Source organism: Moschus berezovskii, chromosome 20 (genome assembly GCF_049115385.1).
Source record: "Moschus berezovskii isolate FMDL1 chromosome 20, NW_MosBer_1.0, whole genome shotgun sequence".
Taxonomy (NCBI): domain Eukaryota; kingdom Metazoa; phylum Chordata; class Mammalia; order Artiodactyla; family Moschidae; genus Moschus; species Moschus berezovskii.
This window is the reverse complement of record NC_142479.1, coordinates 21,861,192-21,880,278: the sequence shown is the minus strand read 5'-3', so window position 1 is coordinate 21,880,278 and position 19,087 is coordinate 21,861,192. Positions and strand designations below refer to the sequence as shown.

At 39.1% G+C, this 19,087-nt stretch overlaps 1 protein-coding gene across 7 annotated transcripts in view; it reads left to right on the top strand.

Annotated features, from left to right (window-relative positions):
* Positions 1-19,087, top strand: part of TRIM37 (tripartite motif containing 37) — a 152,440-nt gene that overhangs the window by 103,695 nt on the left and 29,658 nt on the right. For 5 of the 7 annotated variants that reach the window (XR_008682420.2, XR_008682427.2, XM_055399624.2 and 2 more), the window contains exons 19-21: positions 5,697-6,005; positions 16,632-16,760; positions 17,258-17,447. Coding sequence is in view for 5 of the 7 variants with exons in the window: in XM_055399624.2 (XP_055255599.2) it covers positions 5,697-6,005; positions 16,632-16,760; positions 17,258-17,447 (628 nt within the window). In the remaining 2 variants the exon portion in view is untranslated. The remainder of the gene's footprint in view (positions 1-5,696; positions 6,006-16,631; positions 16,761-17,257; positions 17,448-19,087) is intronic. The other 2 variants (XM_088828633.1, XM_088828634.1) reach the window with 1 other exon arrangement.

Here is a 19,087-nt window from a genome sequence, read left to right as displayed (position 1 = left end):
TTCACTTTTCCCTTTCACGCATTGGAGAAGGAAATGGCAGCCCACTCCGGTGTTCTTGCCTGGAGAATCCCAGGGACGGGGAGCCTGGTGGGCTTCCATCTATGGGGTCGCACAGAGTCGGACACGACTGAAGTGACTTAGCAGCAGCATTCATATAGTCTTTTTTTTCTTCTATGAGTTTTGGCAGATTGCCTTTCAAGGAGTTGGTCTGTTACATCTAGGTTATCAAATTTGTTGACATAGAGTTGTTCATAGTGAACACCTGTTACGTATCAGGCTCACTCCAGGTTTTTGTTCTTAACCACTGTTTCATAAAAGGGACATCATAAGGGGCATCAGGGTATGAACAACAGATAGTGTGACTGAACCAGATTTTGAGGTACACGCAGTGGTAAATAGAAAAGCAAGTTGGATCTGTTCTGTGAAAGGCTTGCCTGAGGAATTTATTCACAGTGAACAGTGGGTAACCATTGTTTCAGTTAGGAAAAGTTTGATTCAAACTATATTTTAGAAAGCTTGCAGTGTTAAGAAAACTATCAGAAAGGAAAATTTAATCAGGATACAGTTGTAGATGTTTATTTGTCATTCCCAGTATGAGAGGACAGATTCATACATTTCTGTGTATTTTCTCAGTCATTTTAATGTGTGGAGCTGGGGTAAGATCTTCAGGATTTTTTGACATTATAAAAATTCTTTTAAACCTCTAGGGAACAGATTAACCTGGGCAGTGGAGAAGTAGTTTACTTAGAGCAAAGAGTTATGCTTGTGGAGGTAGAGTTTATGGGGCTTGGCAACTAATTGTGATGTGGTAAAGAGGACTTCCCAGATGGCTCAGTGGTAAAGAATCCACCCACCACACAGGAGACGCGATTTCGATCCCTGAATCAAGAAGATCCCCTGGAGGAGGAAATGGTAACCCACTCCAGTATTCTTGCCTAGGAAATCCCTTGGACAGAGAGCCTGGCGCTGTACAGTCCGTGGGGTCACAAAAGAGTCGGACACAACTTAGTAACTAAACAACACCAACAAAAGAGTACTCTTAAGTAGCTCAGATTACCAGGAGGAGGATGGTGGCAGTGACAGGTACTCAAGTCTGGAGGAGCAGCTGTAGATAACTGTCATTCTTAAAAGAGGTGAGTGAGTGTTATAGATGAAACGCTCAATTCTGTTAACCTTATAACTTGACAAATTCAGAAAGGCTTCTCATCCTCAGTGCAGTGAGTATCCTTGTCAGGTTCCCGTGGTACAGGATTCCATAGCACTTTCACACTCTCCTGTCTTGGCACTTAGCACACAGTACTGGAATGGACTTTCATCTTTTCTCAGCTGGACTGTGAGCTTTGTGAGGACAAAGACTGTGTGTCTGCCCTGTTCAGTCTTGCATCCCCTGCCTAGCCCAGCACTTAGCATTTGAAACAAACTCAGTAATTGTGTATTCACTGATTATCAGGTAATGGAGGTTTCTTTAAATCTATTTGTATTTTCCCATTTGGGCTTCTTACTTTTAAAAATTCTTGTCAGTTTCTAGTAATAATAAACTAAATCATGCGGGTTAATACAGGTTTTCTTATTTAAGTCCAGGTAGCTGTAGGGTGGGAGATGACAGCCACAAAGATTTTATTTAGCAAAATGTTTTGAGTGTTTTGTGCTGTCGGCTGCATGGCCTAGAATGCACAGATCACTAAGATGCGATCTCAGCCTCTACGTTGTTAATGTCGTACTTTTCTGTCTGCCTCACTGTAATACAGTGTGCTCCACAAAATTAGGTAAGAATTGAGAGGAGGGGAGCAATTGGTGGGTTTAGGTGCTTGAAGAAGGAGACATTTCCGATCAGACCTGGTAAGTTTGAGTTAGAGAGAGCAGAGGGAAGAGGCCGTGTGAAAAGGGTGGGGACAGAGCATGGCTGCAGGGCAGAGCTGCAGGACTGGGGTGCACTGAGCTACCTAGAGGCAGAGGGTGAAGCCTCGGAAAGTGGAGGTGGGATCAGATAATGCAGGGCCTGTGTGCTCTACTGATATTTCCTCAGTGAGTCTAAGCAGGAATGTAACATCTGATTTGGGTTTCAAAAACTGCTGTGATACTTTGGTGGACGGTGGGTTGAATGGGAGCTACGCTGCACAGTGCTTTCATAGACGTTGGATCTCCTGAGCCTCAGGACAGCCCTATTACAATATATATTATTGTCTTCATTTTACAAATAAATAAATGGACTTGGAAGTTGGAAGATTTGGAGAAAGTTACAGCAATTAAATGGTTGATCTGAGACCCAATCCTGGGTTTCTAAAATCTCTCCTAATAGTCTGTTGTGAATGCTTTCAACTACAAGTAGCAAAATCTTGCTAATCATGGCTTAACTACTAATAATAATAATAAAGGTACTTTGCTATACATATTACATCTGGAGCTTAGTGATTCCATGTGCATCAGGTATTTAAAGGCAGGGCAAGGGATGGTCTTCCTGCAGTTCTCTTGCCTCTTCTGGCATGGCGTTAAGATGACTGCTGCAGTTTCAGGCATCATTTATTCACAGGAATGTGTCACTAGCAGGAAAGAAAAGATGGAATGTAAAAGACTATCCCTGTGATGCTGGAGAGCAGAGTTATTAAGATTACAAAGTTATTAAGACTCTGGAGGCAGACTCCTTCATTTGAATTCAAGCTCCTCTAGTTTTAGCTGTATCCCCAACATAATAAAATCTCCCAGTCAGAATGGAGGCTCTCTGTCTCCCCTCCCCCCAATTTTGGCTGAAATTATTAGCCATGAACCCACTCTAAATGCTCCAAGAGGAATAGACCAGCCATAGGCTCATACCCTCTGGGGCCAAGCAAAGGACAGCTTTCACTGCCCTGCCTAACACCTAAACACAGTCTGGGTTCTGCAGGCATGGTAGAAGTTGGGGAGTGGCTGTTGAACACACTGCAGCGTCTGCCTTTTCCCTCTCTTATGGCATAGATTGTTGCAGTGTGTGAACAGGGTCAGCTGTCATTCCTGTTAGCAAAGGACTTCCTTCTTCCTTTGTCTAGTTTGGGTAGCTCTTAAGGAGATTAGGAAGTGTTTTTGGGGGTGAGGAACTTGATTTCTTTTTGCTTTGAGTCAGTCACAATGTTGTTTGATTTTCAGAATCCCTAGTTCCTTTCTCTTTCCTGCTAGAAATTGTGTTTTTCCTTGCCCATTTCTCTCTTTTTAATGTTTGAGTTGGGGAAAAGAAAAACAACTTCAACTACTTTCTCTTAGAAGAAACAAAGTATTGTTAGTTTAATGGCTACGAAGACTCAGTGACAGGGAAGTAATTTTTTATGCAGCCATGAAATTAAAAGACACTTACTCCTTGGAAGGAAGGTTATGACTAACCTAGATAGTATATTAAAAAGCAGAGACATTACTTTGCCAACAAAGGTCCGTCTAGTCAAGGCGGTGGTTTTTCCACTGGTCATGTATGGAAATGAGAGTTGGACTGTGAAGAAAGCTGATCGCCGAAGAATTGATGCCTTTGAACTGTGGTGTTGGAGAAGACGCTTGAGAGTCCCTTGGACTGCAAGGAGATCCAACCAGTCCATCCTAAAGGAGATCAGTCCTGGGTGTTCATTGGAAGGACTGATGCTAAAGCTGAAACTCCAATACTTTGGCCACCTCATGCGAAGAGTTGACTCACTGGAAAAGAGTCTGATGCTGGGAGGGATTGGGAGCAGGAGGAGAAGGGGACGACAGAGAATGAGATGGCTGGATGGCATCACCGACTCGATGGACATGAGTTTGAGTGAACTCCGGGAGTTGTGATGGACAGGGAGGCCTGGCGTGCTGTGATTCATGGGGTCGCAAAGAGTCGGACACGACTGAGCCACTGAACTGAACTGAATGTTAAGAAATAGAGAAAAACAATAGAATGGGAAAGACTACAGATCTCTTCAAGAAAATTAGAGATCCCAAGGGTAATGTTATGCAAAGATGGGCACAAATAAAGAACAGAAATGGCAAGGGCCTAACAGAAGCAGAAGAGATTAAGAGGAGGTGGCAAGAATACACAGAAGAACTATACAAAAAAGGCCTTAATGACCCAGATAACCACAATGGTGTGGTCACTCACCTAGTTTCAGACATCCTGGAGTGTGAAGTCAAGTGGGCCTTAGGAAGCATTACTACAAACAAAGCTAGTGGAGGTGATGGAATTTCAGCTGAACTATTTCAAATTCTAAAAGATGATGCTGACAAAGTGCTGCACTCAATATGCTAGCAAATTTGGAAAACTCGGCAGATGCCACAGAACTGGAAAAGGTCAGTTTTCATTCTAAACCCAAAGAAAGGCAAGGCCAAAGAATGTTCAAACTACCATACAGTTGCACTCATTTCAATTGCTAGCAAGGTGATGCTCAAAATTCTTCAAGGTAGTCTTCAACAATACATGAACCAAGAAGTCCCAGATGTACAGGCTGGAACCAGAGATCAAAGGCAGGGGATCCAGAAATCAAATTGCCAACATCTATTCGATCATCGAAAAAGCAAGAGAATTCCATAAAAGCATCTACTTCTGCTTCATTGAGTAGGCTAAAGCCTTTCACTGTGTGGATCACAACAAACTGTGGAAAATTCTTCAAGAGATAGGTATACCAAGTTATACCTTACCTGTCTCCTGAGAAACCTGTATGCAGGTCAAGAAGCAGCAGTTAGAACACGACATGGAATAACAGACTGGTTCCAAATTTGGAAAGAGTACATCAAGGCTGTATATTGTCACTCTGCTTATTTAACTTATGTGCAGAGTACCTCATGCACATTGCCAGACTGGATGACTCACAAGCTGGAATCAAGATTGCTGGGAGAAATATCAGTAACTTTGGATATGCAAATGATACCACTCTAATGGCGGAAAGTGAAGAGGAACTAAAGAGTCTCTTGATAAGGATGATAGAAGAGAGTGAAAAGGCTTAAGATCATGGCATCCGATTCCATAACTTCATGGCAAATAGATGGGCAAAAAATGGTAACAGATTTTATTTTCTTGGGCTTCAAAATCAGTACAGACAGTGACTGCAGCCATGAAATTAAAAGACACTCCTTGGAAGTAAAGCTTTGACAAATCTAGACAGCGTATTCAGAAAGCAAATACATCACTTTGCCAATAAAGGTATGTGTAGTCAAAGCTATGGTTTTTTCCAGTAGTCATGTACGAATGTGAGAGAGGGACCATCAAGAAGGCTGAGTGCTGAAGAATTGATGCTTTTGAATTGTGGTGTTGGAGAAGACTCCTGAGAGTCCCTTGGACAACAAGGAGATCCAACCAGTCAGTCCTACAGGAAATCAACCCTAAATATTCATTGGAAGGACTGATGCTGAAGCTCCAATACTTTGGCACCTGATTGGAAGAGCCAACTCATTGGAAAAGATCCTGATGCTGGGAAAGATTGAGGGCGGGGCGGGAGGAGAAGGGGGGACGACAGAGGATGAGATGGTTGAATGGCATCACCGACTCAATGGACATGAGTTTGAGTGAACTCCGGGAGTTGGTGATGGACAGGGAGGCCTGGCGTGCTGTGATTCATAGGGTCTCAAAGAGTCGGACACGACTGAGCCACTGAACTGAACTGAATGTTAAGAGCTTTAGGTTACTTGCACCTCAAATTTGCCTATATTCAGAATATAGAATGGTTTCATGAATGTTGAGGTCTGTGTTAACATGACTTGTTACTTTCTCTCTGCAGCATCATATTCTCGAAAAGATAAAGACCAACGGAAGCAGCAGGCAATGTGGCGAGTTCCCTCTGATTTAAAGATGTTAAAAAGACTCAAAACTCAAATGGCTGAAGTTCGATGTATGAAAACTGATGTAAAGAACACACTTTCAGAAATAAAAAGCAACAGTGCTGCTTCTGGAGACATGCCAGCAAGCCTCCTTTCTGCTGACCAGGCAGCTCTGTCCGCATGTGGGACCGAAAACTCCAGCAGATTACAGGAATTGGGAATGGAGCTCTTGGCAAAGTCATCAGTTGCCAGTTGTTACATACGAAACTGTAAGTGAAAAAGATCCTTAGTTTTATTTCTCCATGTGTCATTTGGGAAACTCAGGAAGAAGTTCTTTTCAGAATAATAATATTTAAATATCTCCCTCAGTGTTAATTAGGACTACAAATACATACAGCTTTTTCTCCCATCCAAAACCGACTTTGTATATTTCCTGCTATATAATACAGTTAACATATCTTGATTGCTTATTCTGTACTGGGCAACAAATAAGACAAAGTCTTTTACTCTCATTAATCCTGCATTCATTACTCATGTGATAGGAATTGGACATTAAAATGTGTAGACAGGTAAAGATTATTTCAGTAGATAAAAAGTCCTGTGACGTCCACGGCAGAGGAGTGGTATGGGCAGAGCAAGTGAGGCATGAGCTGTTTTAGTCAGAAAGTCCCTGAGGAGGCAAGTGTTGAACTGACAACTGAAGGTTGAGGAGGGGGAGCCATGCGGGGGTCTGGGGGAAGCATTCTTCAGGGTAAACAGAACGGAAAATGCAACGTCACTGTACAGGATTCCCTCTACCTGCCTGAAGGCTGAAGGAAGACCAGTTTGGCTGAACATGGTGAACTGAGCAGAGCGAGAGTAACAGGAGATACGTCAGAGAGACAGGATCTAGGTCAGGCGCAGCTGTGTCACTCAGTTGTGTCTTGACACTTTTGCGACTGTAGCCTGCCAGGCTTCTCTGTGGGATTTCCGGGCAAGAATACTGGGGTGGGTTTCCGTTTCCTTCTCTGTTACATCACAAAGGGTCTTATAAGACCTCAATAAGCAGTTTGAGTTTTATTCTGATTTTGGGGGGAAGTCTCTAGACAATAAAAATCAGAGGGGTGTTTATGATCTGATATACTTCTAAAACAAAGATTGCTTTGTTGTGTGGAGAAGGGTCTGAAAAGGATTGAGAGTGGAAGTTGTGAGACCAGTTCGCAACCTATAACAATAGCTTGCATGAAATACTGTGACTTACTCTGGAGTTTCTGTGCTGAGTAGGTGGACTTGTGGACTTGCTCATAGTCTGGCAGCTTTTCTTTACCGAGGTTCTGGTCTTTGTTTAAGTCTCCCAAGGATGATATAGAACGAGTGCTGCTCTAGGTACACAAGAGAGAAGTTCCTCTGTTACATACGGTGGATATTTTAAACCATGAGGGCTCAGTTCTTTCCCACTAACCTGGTAAGAAAGGGTTTAGAAAAAGAGAAAAAGAAGAATGATATTCAAGTGTTTGGTCTGAGCAACTTAGTGACTGGTGGTACCATTAATTGAGATGCAAGTTAAATAGGAAGAAGCAGGTGTGGGATGGTGGGCCATAGGGGCATCATGTCAGGAATTTTTTTAAAAACATGTTTGGTTTGAGATGTCTGCTAGATCTAGTAAAATATCTCATAGGCAGTTAAATGCTTTTGTAAATCTGAAGTATATGAGGGTAAAGCTGGATATAAACAGTTGGGAGTCAGAAGTGTCAGATGTTGTTTAAAACCAGGGATCAAGTATGAAGGGAGTTTAAATGGAAAAGAGAAGTTTTGGTGTGGGCACTTAAACATTTAAAGGCCGTTTACTAGCAAAGAAAATTGAAAAGAGCAATCATTAAGGTAGAGAACAACAGAAGAAATGAAATCTCAAAATTTTTATTTTTAAATGCATCTCAAAAAAGGTGGAGTGGTTGTCTATCATTGAGAAGCATCAAGATGAAGGGTGGGTGGGCCTTTTTGGAACCATTCCCATGGAGGGGTATAGCAGAAGTGAATGAGGTGGGAAACCAGAGCATGACTGCTCGGCTCCTTCAAGAAGCGTCACAATAAATTACAATAAATTGGGTGGTTCCTGGAGGGGTGGTGGAATCAGGAAGGAGTTTGACATCTGTGTCTTGTTTTCTTTTTCTTAAACATATCTGCTTTTTTTTAACCTGGATTTTTTTGGTGGTAAAGTATATATATTAATAACATAAAGTTTACTATCAACTTTTTTTTTTTTTTGAGAAAAAAAGAGACTTCCTTATTTTTATCATTTTTCTCTCCTTTTTTCTTCTAGTTTTATTGAGATGTAATTAACCTACAGAACTATATAAATTTAAGGTGCATAGAATAGTGATTTGGCTTACATACATCAAGAAGTGATTACCACGATGAATTTAGTGAACATCCATCCTCATAGATACAAAATTTAAAAAATAAAATGTTTTTTTCTTGTGAAAATACTTTTATCTTAGGATTTATTCTGTTGACAGTTTTCATATACATATCTTAATTATTGTTAGCTGTATAATTCAGTGGCATTAAATACATTTATGCTGCTGTGAACTATAACCACCATTCATCTCAACTTTTTCATCATCCCAAACTGAAATTTTATATACTTTGAGTAGTAACTCGGTGTTCCCGGTTTCCCTTACTCTCTGATAACCACTGTTATACTTTCTGTTTCTATAAACTTGATTATTCTAGGTATCTCATATAAGTGGAATCATACAGTATTTGTCTTTTTGTGTCTGACTTATTTCACTTCAGCATAATTTCTTCAGTCTTCATATTGTAGCAAGTGTCAGAATTTCATTTCTTTTTAAGGCTGAGGAATACTCCCTTTTATGTATATCTATGCTGTAGTATGTGTATCCACTCGTCTCTTGATGGACATTTGGATTTCTTCCACTCTTTGGCTGTTATGAATAATGCAGATATGAACATTTATGTGCAGCATCTGTTCAGGTATCTGCTTTCATTTTTTTGGAGGGTGTATACCTAGAGTGTGATTGCTGATTCATATGGTAATTCTGTGTTTAATTAAGAAACAAATTATTTTAATCATGATAAAATTTACCACATTTTATTAAAATTTACTGTCTTAACCTTTTTAAGTGTAGTTGTCAATGGCATTGAATATTACATGCACATTGTTGTGCTACCAATGCCAGCATCCACCCACAGAACTTTCTTTTTATTTTGCGAAACTGTCTCCATACCTATTAAACGATTGCTGTCTCTTTTTCTCTCGATCCCCTGGCAGCCACCATTTTGCTTTCCATCTATGAATTTGATTACTCTGGGTCCCTCATATCAGTGGAAACTTATTTTATTTGTGGTTGGCTTATTTCCCTTTAGCATAAGCTTCTCAGGGTTCATCCGTGTTCTAGCGTATGTCAACATTTTCTTCTCTTTTATGAATGCATAATATTCCACAGTGCATTTGTTTTGATGGATACTTGTGTTAACCATGTATGTAAGGGTTTACTTCTGAGCTTTCCATATGTGTGTTTATTAAAATGAGATATATTAATGCTGGATACTGATGGCAGTAATATAGTTGAGATGAAGAGGACGGGGTAATTGCCAAATACATACATAGAATTCTTTTGAATAGAGGTGATAATTTAGTAGAAAAATGAGTAAAGGTTATGATTAAGTTATTAAGGTAAGAAAAAGTACCAAAGGACGATAAATGTATTAAAAGATACTCAACCTTATCTAGTTGTCAAAGAAATGACAATTTTAAACCAAAACAAGTAAAGCTTTTTGGATGGACTTTTGCAAAAAACTTTTGTTACATATTTCTTCAGATACTTCCCTTGTTGTCACTTGTTTTTGTTTTCTGCTAAACATTAAGTTTTAAATTTTTTATTTTCAACATCTATTAATAGTATTCATTCTTTGAGGGTTTAATGTTTTAAGCTCTAAAACAACACTTTTCTTGGTTCTGTTTTTATTTTTTAACTTTTTTACATTTAGTTCATTTTTCCATATGTGACTTGTTTTCCATGACACTGTGTAAATTCAGTGACCACCCTGCCCAACCCACCCACCAAAATGAAACATATTTTTTGAAGAGTCTCTTCTGTTCAACAAAATGAAATTCATTTTTTATATTATAAACCAAATTCTCATACTTAAATAGTTCTGTTTTTAAATTCATTCATACAGTTGGGCCAGGTGAAATTGCCACTGGGACATTTTTTTAAAACATACAAAGCAGCGGTTTGGTATCGTTCAGTTAAATGTTTGTTCCGTTGTCTACCAGACCCACATTCCTTTTTGTTAACCGTTGTAGTTTTAGTTTATAATACTGTGATATGTTTGCCTTCATTTTGTTTTCAAAATGTCTTTGATGGTTCTTACATGTTTACTTTTCCAGAAAAATATTTTGACTGGAATTATGTTACATTTAATGCATTAATTAACATTTAATTTGAGGAATTGACATCTTTTAATTATTAAAGCATTCAAATTGAGTAATGTGGTGTTTCCATTTATTCAAGTCATCCCTGGTGGTTCAGATGGTAAAGCATCCACCTGCAGTGCAGGAGACCTGGGTTTGATCCATGGGTCGGGAAGATCCCCTGGAGAAAGGAATGGCTACCCACTACAGTATTCTTTCCTGGAGAATTTCATTTTTCAGAGGAGCCTGGCGGGTTACAGTCTATGGGGTCACAGAGTCGGACACAATTGAGCCACTAACAGTCATTTTCTGTTATAGACATATATTTCTTCAGAGTTTTGGTTTTCTTCATATAAGTTCTGTATATGTCTTGTTAATATTGGTTTCTAGATACATTATAATTTAGGTTGCTATTGTGATAGGATCTCTTTTTCTTTCCATAACATTTTCTAACTGTTGGTTATTGGTTATAGGAAGACTGTTGGTTTTTATATGTTTATTTTGTGTTTAGCCCACTAAGTGAGTTTTTTAAAGTCTAAGTTTTTTAGTCAATTATATTGAATTTCCTAAGTATATAGTCATATCATCAGCATAAGTCATAGCTTATCCACTCCTTTCCTGCTTATTTACTTTTCATATTGTATTGTCTAGGCTGGGACCTTGGAATGATGTTAACTAATAGCAGTTAGAGAATTTTTGTAATGTTTTAAACTCTATTTCTGTTCTGTTCTGTTCTGTTCCGTCGCTCAGTCATGTCCGACTCTTTGCGACCCCGTGGACTGTAGCCTACCAGGCTTCTCCGTCCATGGGATTCTCCAGGCAAGAATACTGGAGTGGGTTACCATTTTCTTCTCCAGGGGATCTTCCCGACCTAGGGATCGAACCCGGGTCTCCCGCATTGGAGGCAGAGGCTTTAACCTCTGAGCCACCAGGGAAGCCCAAAACTCTATTTAGGAATTACTTAGTTTTTATCTCATTAAGTTCAAATTTTGCTATATGTTTCAAAAGGTAATTTTTATAGAGTTGAAAAAGATACCCTTTTCCTAACAGCAATAATGGTTAACATTTACAAAGTGTTTATTATTTAACAGATACTGTTCTAAGTATTCTAAGTCACATGTATTAACTCACTTAATCCCAACAATAACTCTGTGAGGCAAGTTATTTTTATCCCCACCTTACAGAAAAAGAAACTGAGGCACAGGACATTAAAAGTTCCTGGAGTTTCACAGTGGTAATTGCAGAGCCAATAACCCTAGAACCTGTGACTTTCACCATTTCACCAAGTACTTCTTTTCCTATTGTGAATGAAAAAATGTGTGCCATAGCAGTAAGCAAAGGATGTTACAGCCTTCAAGGCACTACACCTTCCTGAGGGAACTCAGAATGGGAGAGTCTTAAACGAACTGTGGATGAGAAAGAACAGGATACTGGCCCTAGATTGCTGAGTGAAGTGAAAGTGAAAGTTGCTCAGCCGTGTCCGACTCTTTGCGACCCCATACAGTCCATGGAATTCTTCAGGCCAGAATACTGGAGTGGGTAGCCTGTCCCTTCTCCAGTGGATCTTCCTGACCTAGGAATCGAACCAGAGTCTTCTGCATTGCAGGTGGATTCTTTACCATCTGAGCTATCAGGAAGCCGTTAGATTGCTGAAGTGCATATTAAAGGAATGATTTCAGTGAGCTCAGACTCTTGCATCTTCCCATATGTAAAGAAGTGCTGAATTCATTAACTTCCGATATCTTGTGTTTTTTTAATTGTCATCTTTTGATGTTCCAGTTACCTGGTGTTTGTTGCAAAAACCCTTATATTTTTCCTCCCTTGACTCTTCAGAGTAGTCCCTCAGAAGTCCTCAGAAACTCTGCCAAATAAAACATAATTCTCAACTTTTAGGTTGTACATTTTTTTTCAGTCAACACTACTTACTAAGAGTTTTTCTAAGTCAAGAAGTTGTATAGAATGATATCAAATGCTTGTTTGTCATCTGTCAAAATAATCATATTTTGCCCTTTACTTTGTGAACACAGAGAATTACATTATTTAATACTGACCATCCCTGGAATTCTAGAGTGAGTCTTTCTGCTTGGCTGTGGTTTGTAATTTTTTAGTATGCGGTTGACTCTGAGCACCATGGGTTTGCACTATATGGTCCTCCTGTCCACAGGCTGTTTTCAGTAAATCCTCAGTTGGTTGAGTCTTTAATGCTGAATTACTAATAAGGAGGACTGACTATAAAGTTATCCCCTTGTTCTTTGCACATGTGGGCTCTTAGTTCTTCAACCAGGGATCAAACCTGTGCTCCCTGCAGTGGAAATGTGGAGTCTTAACCACTGGACCACCAGGAAGTCCCAGCTAATTTTTAGGATCTTGAATATGTAGTAAATAAGTAAAATTGAGCTATAGTTTCATTATTCTATCATTAACATATTTTAGTTGTGATTTTATGCCAGTCTCATAGAATAAATTCAGAAGCGTTTGTTCTTTTCTATGCTGAGAAATTATTTTAACATGACATCTGTTTGTTAAAAGTGTAATGAAATTCATCTATAAAACTATTTAGTAATTCTTTTGGGAATAAAACTTTTAACAGCCTTTTTCATTTCTGTGTGTTTACTGGTGTCTTCATATTTCTTTTGCTTCTTATATCAATTTCATAATTAATTTTCCTAGCAAATTCATTTTATTAGATAAATGTATTGGCATAAAGTAATTTACTCTGTTCCTTTAAATTTTAAAAATTCCCTCTGCATATGGGATGTTAACTTTTTGTTATATCATTGCTTATTTATGTTTTCTTATTTTTTCCCTCGAGTTGACTTGCTCGAAGCATCCATTTTATTCATCTCTTCAGAGACCTAGTTCTTAGATTTATTTTATCTTCTTATTGTTGTTGCTCAGTCACTCAGTCATGTCTGAGTCTTTGTGACCCCATGGACTGCAGCACACCAGGCTTCCCTGTCCATCACCATCTCCTGGAGCTTGCTCAAACTCATATCCATCAAGTCAGTGATGTCATCCAACCATCTCATCCTCTGTTGTCCCCTTCTCCTCCTGCCTTCAGTCTTGCCCAGCATCAGGGCCTTTTCCAGTGAGTCAGTTCTTTGCATCAGTTGGCCAAAGTATTGAAGCTTCAGCTTTAGCATCAGTCCTTCTGATGAATATTCAGAATTTATTTCCTTTAGGATTGACTGGTTGGATCTCCTTGCAGTCCAAGGGACTCTCAAGAGTCTTCTCCAACACCACAGTTCAAAAGCATCAATTTTTCGGCACTCAGCCTTCTTTATGATCCACCTCTCACATTCATACATGACCATTGAAAAAACCCCATTACTGTGACTAGACGGACCTTAGTCAGCAAAGTGATGTCTCTGCTTTTTAATATGCTCTCTAGGTTGGTCATAACTTTCTTTCCAAGGAGCAAACATCTTTTAATTTCATGGCTGTAGTCACCATCTGCAGTGATTTTGGAGCCCAGGAAAATAAAGTCTGTCACTGTTTCCGTTGTTTCCCCATCTACTTGCCAGGAAGTGATGAGATCAGATGCCATGATCTTAGTTTTCTGAATGCTGAGTTTTAAGCCAACTTTTTCACTCTCTTCTTTGACTTTCATCAAGAGGCTCTTTAGGTCCTCTTCGCTTTCTGCCGTAAGGGTGGTGTCTGTCTTTTTATTCTGTTAATTTCTGCCTTCACTTCTGTTAGTGCATCTCTTCATTTTCTTTCCTTAACCAGTAGTTCATGTTTACTTTGCAGTGAAGAAATTGGTCATAATTTTTTCTCACAGCACTTTCCCCTCCCCTCAAATGTACAGTTCATCAGGTTTTTTATTACAGAGTTTTGTAACATTCACCATTATCCAAGTCTAGGACATTTTCATCATTCCTCTTATTATTGAACTTAGGTTTGGCTGCTCACTGCTTAAAAGCCAATAATTTGAGGGGCAAGTGTCAGTAGAAAGAAAAGATGGCTTTAATCAGAAAAGCCAACAGTTTGAGGATTTGGTGGACTTGTGTCCAAAGACCAAGCCCAAGGCATGTGCTCAGCTGTGACAGTTGTTTTAGAGGGGAAAATCCAGGTGTTGGGAGGAGAACCTCAGTATATTGAGGCAGGAGGTTGGGTTCTGCACCGTTCTCACAGCATGCAGATTGGCTGCCTCTCCCTTCAGATTTATCAGTGTCTTGCCCGAGTGGTCAAGGATTGCTTGGGCGCCATTGGAAGCAGCTTGCTTTAGTCGCTCAGTCGATTCTTTGCTGCCCCATGGACTGTGGCCCGCCAGGCTGCTCTGTCCGTGGGATTCTCCAGGCAGAAATACTGCCCTTGCCCTCCTCCAGGGATTAGAAGTAGAGAGCTAGTCAGTTTTTTCAACTGCTTAATTCTTCATTCTTTTTATCTAGGAAAAGAATCAGCAAGGCAAGGTGTGCATTCAGGAGAGGAAGAATCAGAAGTTGGATTAAATTGCCTCATGATCTCATTCCTATAACTGGTTCTTTTAAGGTTAGAGGAGAATAGATGGGCAGACAGGAAAGGGGCAAAGAGCTGCATTTACTCTCTCCATAAACTCCATACCCAGGAGCCCTTACTTCCCATCTTCCCCTTCCCCTTATATCCTGATAATTGCTTATCTATTTTGTCTGTATGGATTTGCTTCTTCTGGACTTTTCATATAAATGGGGTCACACAACATGAAGCCTTTTGTAGCTGACTTCTCTGACTTAGCATAATGTTTTCAAGGGCTATCCGTGTTGTGACATGTCTTTTTTCATTTTGTTTTAAGGCTGAATGATACCTCATTGTTTGTGGGTACCACTTTTTGTTTGATCTACTCATCAGTTGATGAGGACTTCGATTTTTTTATTTCTACTTTTTTGGCTGTAATGAATTATGATGCTGTGACTGTTCATGTATGATGTTTTGTGTGGACATATGTTTTTATTCACCTTAAGTATATGCTTAGGAGTGGAATTGCTGGATTATATGAGAACTAAATTTAATTTTTTGAGGCATGGCCTTACTGTTTTTGCGGCCTTTTCTGATGGCTCAGTGGTAAAGAATCCGCTTGCAACACAGGACACTTGGGTTTGATCCCTGGGTTGGGAAGATCCCCTGGAGGAAGAAATGACAACCCACTCCAGTATTCTTGCCTGGGAAATCCCAGGGACAGAGGACCCTGGTGGGCTACAGTCCATGGGGTCGCAAGTAGTCAGAAATGGCTGAGCACAGCACAGCAGGAGCATACTGTTTTCATAGCGGCTGCACCATTTTACATTCTTCAGCAGTGTATAAGGATTCCAGTGTCACCATATTCTTATCAGCACTTGTTTTTGTCCATCTTTCTTCCCTTTGTCCAACTTGGGTTATCTTGGCATCTTTGTCAAAAATTAATTGACCATAAATATAAAGTTTTCTTTCTGAACTCTGAATTCTATTCCATTGATGTTTTTTTTTCCGTTACCACAGTCTTGAATACTGTAGCTTTTCAGCAGAGTTGTGAAATCATATAAGTGAGTCCTCAATTCAAGATTGCTTTGAAGTATTCTGGATCTTTTTCATTTTTCTATGAATTTTAGGATCAGCTTGTCAATATCTGCAACATCAACAATGGAAAGACAGCCAAAATTTTTATAGGGATTGTGTTGAATCTGTATTGTAGACCAGGTTTGGGAATAATGCTGTGTTAGCGATATTGAGTCTTCCAGTTAATGAACACACTATTTTCCCTCTTTTATGTTTTTTTCAACAGTGTGTGATAGTTTTTCATGTTTGGGTCTTACATTTCTTTGTTAAAATTTTCCCTATGTATTTTATTCTATTTGATGCTGCTGTTAATGGACTTGTTTTCTTAATTTCGTCCTCAGATTATTCTTTACTGCTGTGTAAAAAGTCAGTTGGTTATTGATCTTATATCCTGCTACCTTATTGAACTGGTTCATTACCTTTTAATGCATCTTTTCTGCTTTCTTATTTCTTTTTACTATTTTTCCATCTTCTTGAGTCTGTGCATGTTAGGTCCTTTAGTTTCAGGGTTTTTTTAAAATTCATTTTAAGGGTAGACATTTTCCTCTAATTACTGTTTTAGCCACAGACATCTTAAAGTATTATAATTGTGGTTTGTTTCTAATTCGGCATTGATTTATTTTTAACCCAATAATGTTTTATAGTTTCCAAATATTTTGGTGGTTATTGTTTTGTTCTTGGTACTTGGTTTAATTGAATTGAGATTGGAGTTCGTGTCTGGTATGATTTTTCTTTTGGAGTTCACTGATAATTTTCTACTTTTGTAAGAACACAAGCAATGAAATAGGAATGCTTTGGGCATAAAACCCCAAATAAACCAATTGGGACCTGAGTGTTCTGTTTATTTTTAGACACAGTAGATGGGAATTTCCTTCCATGTATGGTAAGATAAAACCTTTCTCTGGTTGCCTGGTAAAAATTTTTGCCATTTTATCATAATCAGAAATGTTTTAAAATGTCTTTGCAGCCACAAATAAGAAGAGTCATTCACCCAAACCTGCTCGGTCCAGTATAGCAGGTAGTCTGTCTCTTCGAAGAGCAGTAGACTCTGGGGAAAATAGCCGTTCAAAGGGAGACTGTCAGACTCTATCTGAAGGTAAGTTTGGACAGTTCAAAATGTGATTTTGGTAGGTAGATGTCTGTTGAAACTGACCTTATGGTATAGCTGCTTTAAAGGCACCAAATGCTGGAACTCAGGTTGAAAACCCCTTGATCGCATGACAGAACAGACCGTCAGTAGCTTCATGTTCTGGACTCCTGAGATTTAAATACCTGGCATCAAAAAGTTGTTTTTGAGTTTTCCTGCAGTTTAAAAATATACATATTATAATGAGATCTCCTGAGTGGAAACTGCAGTGTGGAACACCAGGGTTTGATCCCTGGATTGGGAAGATCCCCTGGAGAAGGAAATGGCAACCCACTCCAGTACTCTTGCCTGGAGAATCCCATGGATAGAGGAGCCTGGTGGGCTACAGTCAGTGGGGTCACAAAGAGTCAGACATGACTTAGCGACTAACATACCGTAAGTGGAAACTAGAGAGAGAACCTTTTTTTGTTTGCCTTCCTTCTGAATATACCCTTCCTTTTTTGTAGTCTCCCCAGGAAGCTCTCAGTCTGGGAGCAGGCACAGTTCTCCCCGAGCCTTGACCCATATCAGTATCAGTGACATTCTGCCGAAATCTGAAGATCGGCAGTGTCAAGCTTTGGATTCAGATGCTGTCGTGGTTGCAGTTTTCAATGGCGTACCTGTTGTTGAAAAAAGAAGAAAAATGGTCACCTTGGGGTAAATGAAGTTCTTTTGTTTATATAATAGAATAATAGCTAATAGCTTTGGTTGGCACTTTTAAATCTACAATGTAATAAAATAAATTTCTACTATGTTAATTTTTTAGCAGATTATTTATTTATTGTTTTAAAAAGGAACTTTTAAAGTATCAGAGACCTTCCTTTTTTCTTTAACTGAATGAGATAGTAGCAGAGGTTCAGTTTGGTAAGTTAGAGCTCATTTTCACTGAAGTTAGGGTGATAATGTTGTAAAACCTTGTGTGACCTCTTTTTTGTGAGGTTTTGTGTCAACTTTTTTTTCCTATCTGTCCCATGCTGTTCAAACACATTTGTGCTGGACTTTATTGTGGCCCATAGGTCTTTACATGAATTTTGTGTGGAACAGAGACCTTCTGGCAATTTAATTTTACCACTGCTTTTCTGCTTTCATCTCACCCTTTTTTCCTTTTTTGAAAGTGTCCTCAAAATACATAGTTGGAATTTCCTGAAAAGGTATATATACATGGTCATTAGTACCTTTATTTCTCTCCCAGGAAACATGAACTCAAATCCCAGTCATGTCAATTAAACTTCCATCTGCCTAAGAGAGTCAATGTGGAGTGTATTGTCTGTGAATGTGCAGATGAGCCTTTACTATCCACCTGCTGATCTATTTTATGGCTATTAAATATCATTTCTAATTTTAAACAATGGAATAGTTTTACTTTGGAGACTTTGAAGAGAACTTTGAATTAAATTTAGAGAAAGATTAACACCCCTTAAATTTCATCCCTTTATTTCATAGAGTTTTTAGATCTGAATAATTACCATCGGACACGACTGAGTGACTGAACTGAACTGAACTGAAAAGGACAATTGGTGGCTTTGTTTTCTGCTTTAGCTTAGGTTTAAGCAGGGGAAGCATGTGATAATCACTGGAGATTGTCTTGTCCTTCCCATTTCCTAGTCTGGTTTTACACAGGTTCCTTTTAAGATGAAAGCTGTAACTAGCTCTTATATTTTGTTACAGAGGTTTATATCTGTCTTTAGTCATAAGGATTAAGTGTGTACGAATGTATAGTTTTTGTAGACTCTAAAATCCTTTATAATCCTGTAAAGCTCATAGCTGTAACCCCCCTCATTTTATGGTTAATTATACTGCCAGCCTGGCTCATGTGATGTTTTCCAGCTTGTGTCTTTTTTGCCTTGCCTGATTTAAGGTAGCATAAGCAAAAATTTTAAATACTAATAATAAATGGTTTAAAATGGAAGTTAAAGAATATTAAGTTTCCCCATCTTTCTCCCATCTGCTTTGTTTTCCAACCCCCTGCCCACACACATTTCCTGCTGTTCTTAATTTTTTATATATGCTGTGTCTTCTCAGTTTTCATGCATATTTAAATAACTGCGACCATATAGTTGTTTTTTTCTGATAAAAATGGTACACCTTATTTTCTCATTCAGTATACCTTAAAAGTCTTTCCATATTGGTGAGAACATGTTGTTGTTACTATCATTTTATTTATTTTTAAATGAAGGACAATTGTATCGTGTTGGTTTCTACCAAACGTCAGCAAGAGTCAGCCGTGGGTTTACCCGTGTCCCCTCCCACCTGACCCTCCCTCCCACCTCCCTCCCCACCCCACCCCTCTAGGTTGT